This window comes from Musca domestica, unplaced genomic scaffold (assembly GCF_030504385.1).
Source record: "Musca domestica strain aabys unplaced genomic scaffold, Musca_domestica.polishedcontigs.V.1.1 286, whole genome shotgun sequence".
NCBI classification, from domain to species: Eukaryota; Metazoa; Arthropoda; class Insecta; order Diptera; family Muscidae; genus Musca; species Musca domestica.
In genome coordinates, this window is record NW_026712295.1 from 113721 (window position 1) to 131241 (window position 17521).

The 17521-nt window shown below is 32.0% G+C and overlaps 1 protein-coding gene across 2 annotated transcripts in view; it reads left to right on the plus strand.

The window, feature by feature from the left end:
• LOC101900836 (carboxypeptidase D) overlaps positions 1-17521 on the plus strand; it is a 75237-nt gene that overhangs the window by 39436 nt on the left and 18280 nt on the right. For both annotated transcript variants that reach the window (XM_059124377.1, XM_059124378.1), the window contains exons 2-4: positions 9788-10023; positions 11964-12443; positions 12630-12730. In XM_059124377.1, coding sequence (XP_058980360.1) covers positions 9788-10023; positions 11964-12443; positions 12630-12730 — 817 coding nt within the window. The remainder of the gene's footprint in view (positions 1-9787; positions 10024-11963; positions 12444-12629; positions 12731-17521) is intronic.

Consider the following 17521-nt stretch of genomic DNA (forward strand, 5'->3'; position numbering starts at 1 on the left):
CTTTTTTTCAATAACATTGAATTGAATTGTAAAGGTCGTTACTTGTGAATATTCGCAACTTGAACATGGTTCACAGTTACATTAGGCAAGTTTGCTTGCGGCAAGTCTCGGTTTGTAGAAGAGAGAGAGAGAGAGATAAATAACAATAAATATATAAAAATGTAAGAACTGAATAAGGAAATGGTGAAAAACGAAAATGGCTGAAAACAAATCCCGTTAGTCTCTTTTGAACCAGGTGAGTTTACACCTAGTCTCAGAACATTTGAACATTTAATTAGTGAATAAGTCCAGATTAACATTGGGCGAGTTTGCTTGAAGCAATTTTGTGTCGTTCTCTTTTGAGCAAGCAAAAATCAAATAAAAAAACAATGACAAAGAGAAAAAATTAGGTGTGCTATAGACCATGAAACTTCTTAAGGGAAGAACACAAATTGTACGTATATTTCGAAGGAGGAGATTTTAATTTTTTACATTTAAAAGATTTTTTTTTCAAAAATTTTGATTTCGAATTAAATTTATTTCCAAATTTTTATTTTTATACCTCGTTAAAGTTAGGTGTATTGCATTACAAAATTTACCTTGACATTTTATTTCCTTTATTTAAATTCCCAAATGTAGTGAGCAACTAGTTCCTATGGTTCCTTTCACTGATTTGTTTCTTTTTAATTCATTACCGATTAAATTTTTTTTAAATTATAAAGATGAAAAAATCTTGAAAGTCTAATATTTTTTTTGAAAAGTTATTGAATATTCCGTGACCTCCCGGGAAAAATCCTTGTAAATTTAAAGTTTTCTCGAAATGTTGTTAAAAATCTCCTTCTCGGGAAAGTCCATAAATATTGACTGTTTTTTCTGAATTTTCATGAAAATCGATCATTTTTCTCTAAAAACTCCTTGAAAATGTAAGATCTTCTCGGAAATTTCAGTGAAAATTCAATTCATTTCGAGGGAAAAATATTAAAAATCTTCAATTTTTTCGAAAAATTATTAAAAATCGTTGAGTTTATCGGAAAAATACTTGATAACTTGAAAGTTCCTTTAAAAAGTTTTTGAAAAAATTACCAGTTCTTGGGAAAAATTATTGAAAATCCATTAAATTGTTGAAAATCCAATAGTTCCTCGGAAAATCCCTGGAAACCATGAGTTTACCCGAAAAATAGTTGAAAACTCAAGAATTTGGAGGAAAAAACATTAAAAATCTGGGAGTTTTTCGAAACATTTGTTCGAGTGTTTTGAGTTTCCCAAAATACTACTGAAAAAAATCCTTGAAACCAACGAGTTTTTAGGTATAACTCTTGAAAATCCACTATAGAATCCTTGAAAATCTTCATGCTGGTTTTCTCAAAAAAATTCTTGAAAATATTAATAAAATATAATATCCTTGAAAATGTTCGAGTTTCTTGAACAAATTCAGTTTTTTTTTTTTTTTTTTTGGAAAAATCTATGAAAATCCATAACTTTCTCAAAGAACTACTTGAAACCCCAAGACTATTCGAAAAAATGATTAAAAATCTACACGATTTCTAATAAAATCCTTGAAAATCTTCATATTTTTCCCGAAAATTCTTGAAAATGTACCAGGTTTTCGAACTATTTTAGGTTTTTTTGGGAAAAATCTCTGAAAATCCATAACTTTCTCAAAGCACTCCTTGAAAACCCATACCCACGATTTCTCATAAAATCCTTGAAAATCTTCATATTTTTTCCGAAAGAAAAAAAACATAAATGTACGAGTTTCTAGAAAATGTTTTCAAAAGTCGTCAATTTTCTTGGGGGAAAATTGTAAAAAATCTATTTTAAATCCATGAAATGTTGCTGTTTCATTACCAAACAATTTCCAGTCATAGACATCAAAGACATACTCCATTTCAAATGTATTTGAACAATTGTTTTTTTTTATTCTATATTTTTTAACTACCTGACAGGTGACAATACTTTCCCATTGAAAAAAATCCCATTGTTTTTCCCCATTTCATTCTATCTTCATGATCTAATCTCCGTTTTCTCTTTCTCTCTCTTTGGAAATTTTACCGTTTATATTTCAACAAATTCATTACCAAACAATGAGAATTCGTTTCTCTGCGTCTGAGAGAGATGGGGACAGTTGGAGAGAGATCTTTTAAAAACAAAACAACGTGTCAATCAGGGATGCCAACTTGGTGGTTTTACCGCTACTTTCGGTGATTTTTGACGCATAAAAATAAATAATCGCTACAGTAGCGACTTTGGCTGTTTAAGATAAATTTAAATATCCATTCTCAATAATGTACTTTGACCAACCTTATATAGGCCTTGTAAAGAAACTTTATATGGAAGATGGGAATACATAAAGCGCTTATCTGGCTGGCTTCTTCGGAAATCAAAAAAAGGAGCCTAGAGTCAAAATCGAATTAAGTCAACCTAAAACTCCTTTGTTCATCTACCAAGAAGCCAGCCGATGACTTAAGCCAATTAAATATGCGCTTCATCCACTCGTAGATGAAAAAATTATCTGTAGCGAATTTTTACATCGGAGCAGTTGGCATCCCTGATCTAGAATTTGCATTTAAATTAAAAAAAAAAAAAAAAAAAAAAACATTTTGTTTTGAAAACAAAAACCTATCCCTACTTACCTTGTTTATTTTATAGCCCGACTTCGATCATATGTTGGACTCGGGGAGAGCAGGGGGAGCGGAGATGGCATTTCTAACTTGTCAGTTAACCAGACCAAGCCATGCATTTGAAATTGGCATTAAAATAAATTAAAGTAAATTATTGTCTTGTTGTTGTTGTGTTGTAATATAATAATTGAACATGTGTTATTGTTGTTGTTTTTGTTGTCATATAATTAGTTTGGCTCAAAACAATGGAAAATGCTTGGGTACATCTCCCTCTCTCTCTCAGTCACTCAAATGGTGACACATTGACATTTGGGGGTTTTTTCGATAATTTTTTGTAGGGATGCAGATGTAGAATGGTGGAATGGGAAAGCTGAGAGGGTAGATTTTCAGGGATTAGAAAAGAATAGTATGAAACATAAATTGGATGGATATAACTCACGTTGTACAGGGTGAGATAAAAAAACTGCAACAAAGTCAAACGCCATAATTTTTACATTTTTTTTTAAATTTTATTGAATGAAAGCAGAGAATGTCGGAAATAGCATCAAATTTTAGAATAAGTTTAGATTTGTAAGGATTGGTCGCCTTTGGCAAGAATTATGGCCTTAAAATTGCCAACGAAACCGTCACACACTGCCCGAATGTTGCTCTGCGGTATTTTGACCCATTCCCGGCGAAGCGCTTGCTTGAGGTGATGGACACTTTGGTGTTTCTTAGTGCGCCATCCTTGCTTTCCAAAATACTCCAGACACAATAGTCCAACAGATTGGTATCTGGAGATTTTGGTGGCCATTGTGTGCTGGGAATGAAGCGAGGAACCTCATTTTGTAACCATTCTTGGGTGGCGCGTGCTGAGTCCTGTTGGAATGTCCAAGGTCAGCGGCCAAAATGTGTGTGCCCAAAACTTTAATACACCCTCCAGAATATTTTCGCCATAATATTCGGCATTTATTCTGATGCCACGGTCGATTAAAACGAGCGGAGAGCGACCATCGGCGTTATGGCGGCCCACACCACCATCACCATGGCCGGCGCTTGAGTTCTGGTGGCCATCGGAAGGTGCACATTTTCGGCTGACCTCTTTGGCAAGTAAACACGATCATTTTTGTTTGTTTGCCAACTGCTGGACAACGAATGTTTTCTCATCGGAGAAAACCAAATTCGGCAGTTCACCACTTTCGGCCAAGCGAAGCAACTCTTCAGCTCTTTTGAGTCTATTTTCTTTCTGTTGCGGTGTAAGTTCTTGCACTTTTTGGAATTTCACTTGTGGTTTTCCAGCCAAATATAAAGAAATCCACTATCAAGCTTAAAATCCATCACGAATAACTTTTTTTCTGGAAAATTCTCACCAAAATCCTTTGGTAGGCTTGTAAACAATATAGTGAGCTGTCACTGGAATGATTTTAACAGCTGTTGGACAAGTGGCTTAGAAATGACAACAGTCTGAAGTTGGTTTGCAGTTTTTTTTATCTCACCCTTATATCAATAAAATTCATTTTCAAATTTGAGACATTTTCTTCTTAAGCTTTTTTTAAAGGCTATAACTTTTAAAAAAGTTCCGTGATTTTTTTTTTCGAAAGCAGATGTCATAAGCTTTAATTTGATGCAAGATATGTAGAAATAGCCAAGCAATTAACAGAGATATCGCCAAAAATCGACAAGCGCAAAAAATGAGCAAACCTGTTACATATTTTGCGTTATTGTGTGTCAGAGGCCATAATCTTTTGAAAGGAACTTATATATTGATTGCATTGGCAGATTTTGAAAGCACAAAGTCTAAGCTACAAAGCGATATAAAATATTTGCATATAACCAGACAAATACCAAAGTTATCTTTAAAACAATACATATGCAGAAATCTTTAAATTTAGCATACTTTTTCTGTAAGAGCTTTCCAGAGGTCATAACTTTAAAACCTATAGAATTTTCGGCATAAAATTTATTTAAATTTTGGAAGCAGAGGATTTAAGCTTTAATTGAATGTATATTTTATTGATGTACCAGAAGAAATACCACAGCTAGCGGCAAATATTGACAAATGACAAAATTCTGAAATTTACAATTTTTTTGCGTTTTTGTTATATCGAGACCATAAGTTTTTAAGAAGACTATGTAACGATTCCATGTTTACAGATTTCGAACGAAGAGTGTCATAGCTTTACACTGATGTAAGATATGTTAATATAATCTAACAAATATCTAAGGCATATCCGAAACATCAAATCTGTCGAAATTTCTAAATTTGGTAGATTCTTTCCGTAAGCGCATTCTAGAGGCCATAACTTTGAAATCTATAGATTTTTCGCCATAAAATTTGTTTCAATTTTGAAAGCAGAGGATTTAAGCTTTAATATAATGTTTATTATATTAATGTACCGGAATAAATACCACAGCCAGCGGCAAAAATGGACAAATGACAAAATTTTGAAATTTGCAATTTTTTTGCGTTATCGTTTTATTGAGACCATAACTTTTTAAGAAGACTATGTAACGGTTCCATGTTTACAGATTTCGAAAGAAGAGTGTCATAGCTTTACACTGATGTAAGATATGTTAATATAATCTAACAAATACTTAAGTTATAGCCAAAACATCAAGTCTGTCGAAATTTGTAAATTTGGCAGATTTTTTTCGTAAGCGTATTCTAGAGGCCATAACTTTAAAATCAATAAAGTTTGTGCCATAAAATTTGTTTCAATTTTAGAAGCAGAGGATTTAAGCTTTAATTGAATGTATATTTTATTGATGTACCGGAAGAAATACCACGGCTATCGGCAAAAATCGACAAATGAAAAAATTTTGAAGTTGGAATTTTTTTTTGCGTTATCGTTTTATCGAGACCATAACTTTTCAAGAAGACTATGTACCGATGTCATATTAACGGATTCTGAAAGACAGGTGTCATACCTTTACACTGATGTAAGATATATTTAGATAACCAAAGAACAACCCAAGATATAGCCGAAACGACGCACTTGTCGAAATTTCTAAATTTGGCAGATTTTTTCCGTAAGCATGTCCTAGGGGCCATAACTTTAATAGCAATTGAGATGTTGTAATAAAATAACTTTGCTTTTGAAAGCAGAAGGTATAAGCATTAGCTAGATATAAAATATGTATAAGTATCCGAACAAATAACAGAGATATCGCCAAAAATCTGCAAGAGAAAAAATGTTTTCTCTTTTTAAATTTTTTGCGTTTCTGATTTTCAGAGGCCATATATTTTTAAAATAGCTTTGTATTTTAACTAAGTCAACTGATTTCGAAAGAAGGATGTCTAAGCAACAAATAAATACAAAATATAAAGATATAGCCAAACAAATAACAAAGTTATCTCCAAAATACGAACAACACATACTCCGTAATATTCAACTTTGGGAGACTTGTTTTCTAAGAACATTCTAAAGGGAATAACTTTGAAATGAATGAAGATTTGGCCAGTCGGCTTGATCAATGCATATTCACTTGTGTGAACTGGCTTAGTTTTGGTATGGTGGGGTGTGTGAACCCCCTTGCTTACTTGTGAAACGCATGCCTGCTAAAAGGAAGTTACCGCCTTGTGGCCAGTCTGCTTGATCAATGCATATTCACTTTTGTGAACCGACTTCGTTTTGGTATGCTGTGACGTGTGAACCCCCTTATTTACTTCTGAAACGCATTGGCTGTCAAACAAATAATCCCTAATTATGCATAATTTAATAACAAGTCATGCGACAAGCAGTGAGTGGGAGTTTTTGAAGTGTCAGTTGGGTAACATGTTTTAATTATCTCCCCAAAAAAATTAACAAGAATAATCAAAAAATGTCAACAAACCAAAACAGACTATGTTGACACATTTATGCATATTGGGTGTGTGTCAATTTTCTTTCCAAAAACAAAAATAAACATAAATAAGGCTTAAAATTCAAATCTGAAAATTATATATTCAAATTTTATTTGGCTACTGTGCGTTATGTTAATCCAATGTCTTGTGGATTATTACAGGTCTTAAGTTTTGATTTGAGATTTTATTTTTTTTTGTTATTGCCTACTTTTTTATTTCGTTATGGGAATTAAATTAACAATGAATGGGATTTTAAGCTATTCATTTTAATATCCATTGTAAATTCGAATAACATTGATGGCTATTAGGCGTATTACAAGTTATTTGCTTGTCAGGGTTATGACTATTTGTTTTTCTCATTTTGAGTAAGAGGATTTATTGGCGAATGTAACTAGGAACTAATTTTAGCTTTCCGACAATCAGATAATTATGGAAACTAAAAAGTATATCCTATTACTATTTAACCTAAGACAATTGATGGAAAAATCCCCGATTGGATGACCAAAATATCGCCCAAAACTTGGAGTCCTAAATTTGTGCGTTTTGTAAGGAGTTTTAAGTAACCTCTTTCAAGGAGGCATGACTTGTAAAGTTCCTATTTAATTTCCAAAAAATTTGGATTTCATTGAAAGAAAATAACCCGTATTGTATTTAAAACTGAATTTTGTAGGCCTAGCCGAAAAAATTCCAAAGATATCGACGAGAGCACAAAAATCTCCCAACTTGGGCATTTAACAATATTCCCCAGTAGGCAAGTTCTTCGGAGCGTAACTTCTAAAGTAAACTGCATGTCTAAACAAATTTTTCGGAGCTTGTAAAAAGGTTTCTTAATCTTTAAATAAAAATGAATTACACCCACATATTTCATCAAATACCAAAAATGAGATAGGAAATACTAAAGTGTCCAAATTTTCTCAATATTTTAAAATGACGTTCTGGGGACAATAACTTCGCAAATACTTTATGGAATATTATTAAATACCATTCTCCTTCAAAGTAGATTGTCTCATCTTTAACCTAAAGAAAGTTAGGTCGATGTAGCTACGCAAATACGAGGAATATCGCAGAAAATATGCAAGTTTCAGAACTTTGGAAAATTCTTTAATTTTTTGCGCAGTTTCTTTTTTGGGCTATAACTTTCTAAATGCCATATGGACTACAGAAAAACTAGTTCGAATTCAAAAGAAGAACCTTCGCAGTTTAAATGAAAGTAAAAATTGTCGATGTAGCTGCCCAAATGGCAGAGATATCGCCAAGACAACACAGGGTCCGAAATTTTTAAATAATTCTTATTCTCTTTCGTAATCTATTCCTATGCCCATAACTTTGGAAATTGACATGATAACCTACCCAAATAAATTAATTACAGACGAAAAATCTTCCTACCTTCAAATTATTGTAATTAATATTGATGTGGCTTATAAAATACCAGAGATATTTTCAAAAGTGTGCAAGCGTCCGACTTTTTGGTTAGTGTAACATTTTTCCGTATACACATTCATAAGGCCATAACTTTTCAAGCAGTCGATATATTGAAATAAAGTTTCTTGATTTTTAAAGCGGAGCATTTTATTGTACCAACGCCGCCTATTTTTCTTTATATAACTGTTAACATACCAGAGATATCACGAAAATTCGAAAGTACCCAAATTTTACAACTTTATTGATTTTTTCGTAAACATTTTCTTGGGATCATAACCTTCAAATTTGTTTTAGGTACTTTATGAAATTACAGGATATTAAAAGTACAATCCCTACCCTACAAAGTGTAGAAGATTCTAAAAATGTAGCTCTTAAAATACCAGAGATATCACAAAAAGTAGACAGGTGCTCAAGTTTTTAAATGTTTAACATTTATTTCGTTATCAAATCCATTAGGGCATAATTTCTAAACTAGTTGGCGTATTTGGATGAAATGAGATATTTGTGAAAGAGTAATGTTTGACCTTTTAAATTAATGGTAAAAATTATTATGTAGCTGACAATATTCCGGAGATATCGGTAAAACTTATAAACTACCACAACATAACATAATTTTGATAGAAGACAGTCCTAGCTTCAAATTGATACCTCGATATACCGATATCACTGATAAAATACTGAAGTCATAACCAACAGTTTCTAAGTACCCAAATTTGTAATTTTTGTAGAATTTTTATGCAAGCAATTTGTTGGAGCCATAACTTTTTTGGTGTTCGGTAGATTTCTCTAAAAAGGTGTGATTTTGAAAAAGGAATGACTTATGTTAAACATATTTCAAATTTGTTAATACTAATGTCCGTGCACCAGATATATCGTCAAAAGATTGCTGGTATTGCAATTTATTAAATTTTGAGTAATGATGCTCAATGAATCGTAGCGTTGGATGTAGTCTGTACATCGCTTTGAAACCTCTTAATTTTGAAAAAAAATTAACCAGAACTCTTTTAATGAGTGCAAATTTGTTGATATAACCTACTCAATGTCCGCGATATAGTCCTAAATTTACAAATAGTGCAAAATATGTCGCGAGTATTTTTGATGAGTAGTTGTTCCTATATCTTTTTCTATAAGCCTCGAGCTTACTCAATCTTCTAACTTATTTTGGCCTTTAATAAGCCATACAAGAACTCTTTTAATTTGTGTAAATTTGTTGATATAACTTACCAAATAACATAGGTATAACCATGTTCATAAGCACTTTGGTTCATTTAAACCCTGATCATTGAATCCCCATTTCTATGGTCGAATCTCAATCAAACGTGCTAAATAGTTTAACCTTAACGGTTTCGAATACAAAAACTGTGTCAAATTTCCAATTTACCTACAAAATTCCCATCATAAATTAATAAACAACAAAGAAAATGTGACAATAACACAAATCGTGACCATAATTTCAAATGAAGGTCGTTTCAAGAGGGAGCCTCTGCTGGTTTTTAGCATTGGCGGCTTTTAAGATTTCACTGGCATGTAATGCCGAGACAAGTTTTCTGTTTAACAAATAATCTTTTAACAAAAAAAAAAAACGCCAAAACAATAATTGAGTTTGTTCTTCATCACAATTCTGATTGTTTAGATTGTATTGTTGTTGTTGATGTTTTTGTTTTTTATAAAAATTTAATATCGTTGCTAATTGTTTGTAGCTGAAGCCTTGCTCTTAATTTTGAAGAAAAAAAAATTGACAAGCAATATTGGAGTACGTACTCTGAACTTTAAAGTGCTAATTTGTTTAAATGACAATGCAAAAATTTTTATACGCTTCAACTATTTTGGGGGATTTTAAAAATTCCCCGGAACAATTAATAAAATTTAGTTAACAATTTCAATTTCCTCCTAAATTCTCTTTCATGATTATTAATATCCTTTGTCTGTTTTGTCTTTCCAGGAAGGTAATTGTGAATCTTTGCCCCATTATATTGGTCGCACCAATGCCGCTGGTGTTGATTTAAATCGTGATTTTCCTGATCGCTTGGATTCCCAACAACAAATACAACAAAAATCGCTGAATCGCCAACCGGAAACTGCAGCCATCATTGAATGGGTATTGAATAAACCATTTGTTTTGTCGGCCAATTTCCATGGCGGTGCTGTGGTAGCCAGCTATCCATACGACAATTCATTGTAAGTAGGCATGAACATGATTATTATTATCTAAATTTAAAAAGATCGATTAATAAAAACGATAACATGGAAGATAAATTGGCAATTCAACATCCTACATTTCAAAATTATGAAAAGTTAGGAAAATGGGTTGTCAATTTCTTTTTTAGGAAAAATACACATAATGTGAGAGGTATTAATATAGTTAATATCAAAATCGATAAGGGCAAGATATAACTTGGGACCAAGCATTTATTTCATGTCGATAGACCGAATACCTAAAAAGATATGGACGACAGAAAATGAGTGCAGAAGAATTTCTTCAAGTGCCAAAATACACAATTTTATCTTTCTTAGACGATTTTCAGCATATGACAGGAATTGTCGCCAAAAGTTAACATTTATTTTAAGTTAAGATGTCCTTATTCAGAATCGAGAAACTTTATGAATATACAATGATTATTTCCGAAGTTAGGGACCTCAGAAAACAATCACTTACAAAATATTTAAAACTGGAAAATATTGGGTATTGTTTTTCTTTTGGACAAGTTTTTAGTATTGAATAAGATATAAATACAAAACATGAGAAACTTTTAAGATTACATTTTAATCCTTCAAAATCGGGTTACTTTCTGAAAAATACCGATTACTATAGAAGTTATGACCTCAGAAAGGGTGTTGCGCAAGAAATTTCAACATTGGGAAATTGTGAGAGAATGTGAACTTTTTACTATAACTCAGGAATTTGTTCAGATATACTGGAGTTATGCATATCAATTTAAAGGCCAGATACTGCTCTTCAAAATCAATGTATTTCTTGAGTATATACCGATTACTCAGGAAGTTATGCTATAGAGAACATGGTTACTCAAAAATTTTTAAAGATTGACAAATTTTGAATTTTTACGCTTTTTACCATAACTGAGGAATTTACCCAGATATATTGGAAATATGTAACCGCATTTAAAGCCCAGATATTACTCGTTTAATATCAATTTATTTCATGTTTGTATACCGATTACTCAGGAAGTTACGCTATCGAGAACATGGTTACTCAAAATTTTGTAAACATAGAAAATTTTTTGATTTTTAAACCTTTTGCCATAACTCAGGAATTTACCCAGATATATTGGAAATATGTAACCACGTTTAAAGCCCAGATATTACTCGTTCAATATCAATTTATTTCATGTGTATATGCCGATTACTCAGGAAGTTATGCTGTCTACAATATGGTTACTCGTAGTTTTCTAAAAATAGAAATATTTTGGGATTCTTAAATTCATTGCAATATCTCCGATTTTTCTTTAGATACATGGTTATAGGGTATATAAATTTAAAGACCAACTGTTTTTCTTTCATCCTCGAGTAATTTCAGGATATAACATCGACTACTTTAAAAGTCATGGGTACCCGAAAGCAAATACCCAACAACTACGGTTCTTTTAGAATCGTATATTGGCAATTTTGGTACCGGTTACTTGAGTTAAAAACTTAGTAATCGGTTTCATGCTACTGATTATCGTCATAAAATGGCAGTGCGGTGTATATCAACAGCTGAAAAAAGTTCTTGGACATTTTTATGAAGTTTTTAGTAATTTTGTTACCGGTTACTCGAGTTAAAAATTAAGTAATCGGTTCCATTGAACCGATTAAAGGTTATTATAAGAGGTTTAATGGATTTTTAACTTAGTTTATGATTCTAGGTTACTTTCTACCCCACTATTTTGCTTCTAAAACCGGTAAATTACAAACGATTACCGGTTCAATGGAACCGGTTTTTGGCAAATATGTCAATTTTAATATATATTAAACTAAAGAATAAAATTCGAATTAGAATAAGGTTTTTGTTAGCTCATTATCGTCCCTTTTGGAACCGGTTACAGTTTTGAATTAGAACCGATTACTCATTGTTAAAGGCAAAATAATTTCATTTTTCTTTCCTTCACTCTTCCTTGCAGGGCCCATCACGAATGCTGCGAAGATAGTTTGACCCCCGACGACCGGGTCTTTAAGCTAATGGCCCACACCTATGCCAACAATCATCCGATTATGCGCAAGGGTAACAATTGCAATGACACTTTTACGGATGGCGTTACCAATGGTGCCCATTGGTATGAGTTGAACGGTGGCATGCAAGATTTCAATTATGCCTTTAGCAATTGTTTCGAACTAACCATTGAGCTGTCCTGCTGCAAATATCCACCCGCCAAGACGTTGCCCGGCGAATGGCAACGCAACAAACAAAGTCTGTTGCAACTCCTCAAATTGGCCCATATCGGAGTGAAAGGTGTGGTTAAAGATGTCAACGGTTATCCCATACATGATGCAACAATTGTGGTTTCCGGTTTGGAGGAGAAGCCCATACGTACGACACGGCGCGGCGAATACTGGCGTCTGTTGACACCAGGAATCTATAACATCCAAGCATTGGCTTTCGGGTAAGATATCCAAGATTTGTGATGGTGGTGGTGGTAGTGGTTGTTGTGATAATTTCCTTATATGTATCGATTATTTTGCGAAACAAAAACCATGAATACTAATCGAATGAATTAAACTTGTTTCTCCTTTCGTTTTGTGTGCGGGGAAACTTGTCTGCGTTTCTTTTTGTTTTGATCTCATTGCAGCTACCAGGCCAGTGCACCGCAACAGATTCATGTAACGAACGACAAAAATGTGGCTCAACGTTTGGACTTTACCTTGTCGCCGATTGAGACCAACTATGATGGTATAAGCAGTTTTTATAGTCCATACTTTTTTAGACATTAAATTTTGAGTCTGTTCGTTTTATTTTTTTTTTCTAATTTGGACTCCAAACATGGTTTTAGTCTTTACTTATCTATTTGTTTTGGTTTTTTTTTTCTGTATTTACACAAAAAAGAAAAAAATCAAACGTTTACGTTTTAATTGTTGTTGTTTAAGATAAAACACACACACACACACACCTATATATGTACACATTCCCTCACACATACACCCGCAAAAGGCATTTGCACAAAACCATAAACTACACGGAATCTATCACTCTCACTCATACCTATGTAATTCTTCATTTTTTCTATTATAAACTTGATTATGTTTTATTATGACATTCGAATTTTTGAGAAAAAGTCTAAAAAATCTCGGTTTTAATGAATAACTTCCCTTAAGTTGATCTATGGCCAGGCCACTTAAGGGAATTGCCAACTTGAACAAATTAACGGCATCTGTCATAAGGCATGCTCACATGGTGTGATTGGAAGACCATGTAATAAAAGGGGTCTGGGCACACCTCAAATTAACCAAATGTATACAATATCTTATGTTTTATTATGACATTCGAATTTTTGAGAGACAATTACAAAAAAGTCTAAAAAAATCACGATTTTAATGAATAACTTCCCTTACGTTGACCTGTGGCCAGGCCACTTAAGGGAATTGCCAACTTGAACAAATTAACGGCATCTGTCATAAGGCATGCTCACACGGTGTGATTGGAAAATCATGTGATAACAAGGGGTCTGGGCACACCTCAAATTAACCAAATGTATACAATCTCTTATTTTTTTATTATGACATTCGAATTTTTTAGAGACAGTTACAAAAAAGTCTAAAAAATGAAAACTTTTAGTAAAATCAAAGAAATGGCAAATTAAAAATTTTGTAAAGGTAATATTTTTCATTTCACATTTTCATAGAACAGGAATGCAGCCCCTGGAAAATATGAAATGATCCAGGGGCTGGATTCGTGTTCTATGAAAATATGAAAAGAAAAATATTTCCTTTATAAAATTTTTTATTTGACATTTGACATGATCTAACTTGAGTTAGATAATAGAAAATACGATTCTTAAATGTATATTATATAATTCGACAGAACTTTTTTATTAGCCGATATATATTTATAAAATAACTTGATTTGGAAAGAAGAATATGTTAACTTTACACCTTGTAAAGGTTTCCTAGGGTTTGCTAACAAAAGTCTGGAGATATCGGAAAAATAGGCAACTTCTTCAGTTTTTTTAACTATTTGGTATTTTTTGCGCGTCTACTTCTATTGGGCGTAACTTTTTTATTAGCCGGGTTATTTTCATGAAATAAAAGGATTTAGAAAGAAGAATATGTTAACTTGAAACCTTGTAAAGGTTTCCTAGGGTTTACTAACTAAAATCCGGACATATCGGGAAAAAAGCCAACTTCATCAGTTTTTTAACTTTTTGGTATTTTTTGAGGGTCTATTTCTATTGAGCATAACTTTTTTTATTAGCCAGTGTATATATAAGAAATAACTTGAATTGGAAAGAAGATATTGTGAGCTTTAAATTAATATGAACTATTGCAGATGTCGCTGGGAAAATATCGGATATGTCGGAAAAATTAACAGCTACTCAAATTCGTGGTATTCAAATAGTTTTTGTGTTGCCTTCTTCTGAAGGTCATAACTTTCTCAATAACTGATGTATTTTAATGAAATAGCCAGAATTGGAAAGAAGATAATGAGAGCTTTAAACTGATGTGAAATATTACAGATGTCGCTGTCAAAATATCGGATATATCGAGAAAATGAGGCAGCTACTCAAAGTCGTAGTATTTAAGTAGTTTTTGTGCTATCTTCTTCTGAAGGTCATAACTTTCTTCATAACTGATATATTCTAATGAAATAACTTGCGTGGAAAGAAAAACATGCTATCTTTGAATTCATAACAAATTTTACTGAAGTCACTCACAAAAATTCGAAAATATTCGAAGAAGAAAGCGACTACTTAATATTTTAAAGACTTAAGAAATTGTTCGTAATCACTTTCTAGAGGCCAAAACTTTCATTGTAAGCGGAATATTTTCATGGAGCAACTTGATTTGGAAAGAAAAATATGTCGACTTTCAATTACTAAAAAGTTTCCTAGGTTTTGCTAAGAAAATGATGAAGGTTTTGGAAAAATTAAGCAGATTACTTAATTTTCCTCAATTTGGTATGTTTTTCGCGTCCTTTTCTGTTGGCTATAACTTTTTTATTAGCTGGCATATTTCCATGAAATAACCTGATTTGGAAAGAAGATATTATAAGCTTTAAATTCCCATCATACATTGCAGACGTTACTGGGAAAATATCGGATATATCGGGGAAATTAGGCAGCTACTCAAATTATGTGGTATTCAAATCGTTTTGTGTTGTCTCCTTCTAGAGGCCATAACTTTCTCAATAACTGGTATATTTTAATGAAATAACTTGATTTAGGAAGAAAATCATGTTATCTTTGAATTTATAACAAATTTTACTAAAGTCCCTCACAAAATTTCGGAAACATCCAAAGAGGAAAGCGGATACTTAATATTTTTAAGACTTAAGAAATTTTCCGTAATCATTTTCTGGAGGCCATAACTTTGGTTGCAAGCGGTGTATTTTCATGAAATAAAAGAATTTGGAAGGAAGAAAATGTCATCTTTAAATTTCCTATAAGTTTCTTAGGTGTTGTTTAACAAAAGGCCGGAGATATCAGAAAAATTAGGCAACATCTTTATTTCTTTACATTTTTGGTATGTTTTGCGCGTTTCTTTCAATTGGGTATAACTTTTTTAATAATCGGTATATTTTTATGAAATAACTTGATTTTGAAAGTAGGAAATGAGATGTATAAACTATTATATCGGTTTGTAAAGGTCACCAACGAAATAACTGAGATATTTGAAAAATGAAAGGATTATCTCAATTGGGAAGATTCAATAATTTTTCCATAACCTCCTTTTAGAGGTCATAACATGGAAAGTAGCTGAGGTATCTTTATAAAATAAAGTGTTTTTAAAGAAAAAAGTTTACACCTTAAGATGCTGCCAAGTTTTGTTTGATGTCGCTTGAATAGTGCCCGAGATATTCGGAAGCAAGTAAAATAACCTAAAATTAAAAGTTTCAATAATTTTTGCGTAATGAAGATCGAAAGCTAATCTTTAAGATGCTGCCAAATTTTATCTTAATTGCTTGGAAAATCTCGGCAGAATTAAAATAATTCTCAAATATAGAGTTTCTGTATTTTTTTTGTAATGATTTTCGGGTTTTATACCTTAGTCGGTGTATCGTTTTGATATTGTAAAAGCATGTTTACGTTAGAAGTTTTTTCAGGGTTAACCTTGTTTATCAAGATTTATTTGAGGTATATTCAATGGAATTGACAATTTAAACCGACTGGGTTTTCTAAATCCTCTACAACGTAAACGTACTATAAGATAGAACTGGATTTTTATAAAATATCTGGATCTGAAAAGAATTTTTATCATTTTTTAATTATTTAATGTAGTATTTAGAAGAAGTGCTCTATGATATCACATGATGATATTCATCGGCTGAATAATATTTTTTGGTGTTTTTAAGAATTTGACTATTTAAACTTTTTTTTAAAGTTTAAAAGGAGTCAAAAAATTAAAAACTATTGAAACGTCGTAGCATTTTCAAAAGTTTTCTGGAGTGAGCCCTTCATGCTATTATGCTACGAGCTTTAAGCGAGATCTTTAAGGCTTCACATATTATCTTTTAATCAAAAAAGGAAACAAAACCTTTTTAATAGTCAAAAATCCTTCAATAAATCAATTCATAACCAAGATTAGTATACAAATTAACACTACTGAACCCCCCTAAAGCATTTTTTACATTTTACTAATTTACCTCATTTCCAACACTGTATGCTCTATCACACCCTGTGAACCCACATGGCACATGCATTGTATTCTCACCTATTTATCACTCACTCACTGCAACACTTGTTACTCTCTACAACACTACTATTGCATTTACTATCATAGAGTATTCTATAACGGAAAGAAGAAGAGAGAAACATACCTACTATCCCTCTCCCTCTCTCTCTCACACTAACTCATACCTTTAAAAACAACTGTTTGATGAAAGTGGAAACTAGTCGGGAGACTAGTTGTCTTTGTCTTATGCTATGTTCATATGATTGCCATCATTTTCTTAAGGGTGGCTGGCAACACATCTAGTTGGTTTCTATATTTTATATTTTTTAGCATTTTTTCGTGGATAATGTAAAAAAAATATGAATTTAAAGAAACTAATCAATAACGTGGCCAAGGCATTTTAAGAAACTGAACATTTGTGGCAATATAAGCATTATATTCAACACATTCCCTCCGTGTTATTTTATTTCCCTTTACAAGATTGGCTATATTGTTTGCATTTGTTATTATCGTATGTTGTTTTATTTTCCTGCTGTTTTGTAAAATATTGTATTTTTTTTTTTGTTTTTTATTTATAATTATGGATTAATTTCAAATCTACGGCTTAAATAATTGTATAGCAAACAAAAGCACAAAAAAAATAATCAAATAAATTGTCTGTAATAATAACTAAAAGATCCTACGCACATAATTATAAAACAAACGTAAATTCCTATCATATGCATACCATATTAAATAATATTATAATAAAATTTAAAATTATAATTATTGTTCATTTGTATTTGTAAAAAAAACAAACCTAAAAATTACATGTAATTTTTATTCACATTGGTATATTTGTGTTTTATTTTAAGTT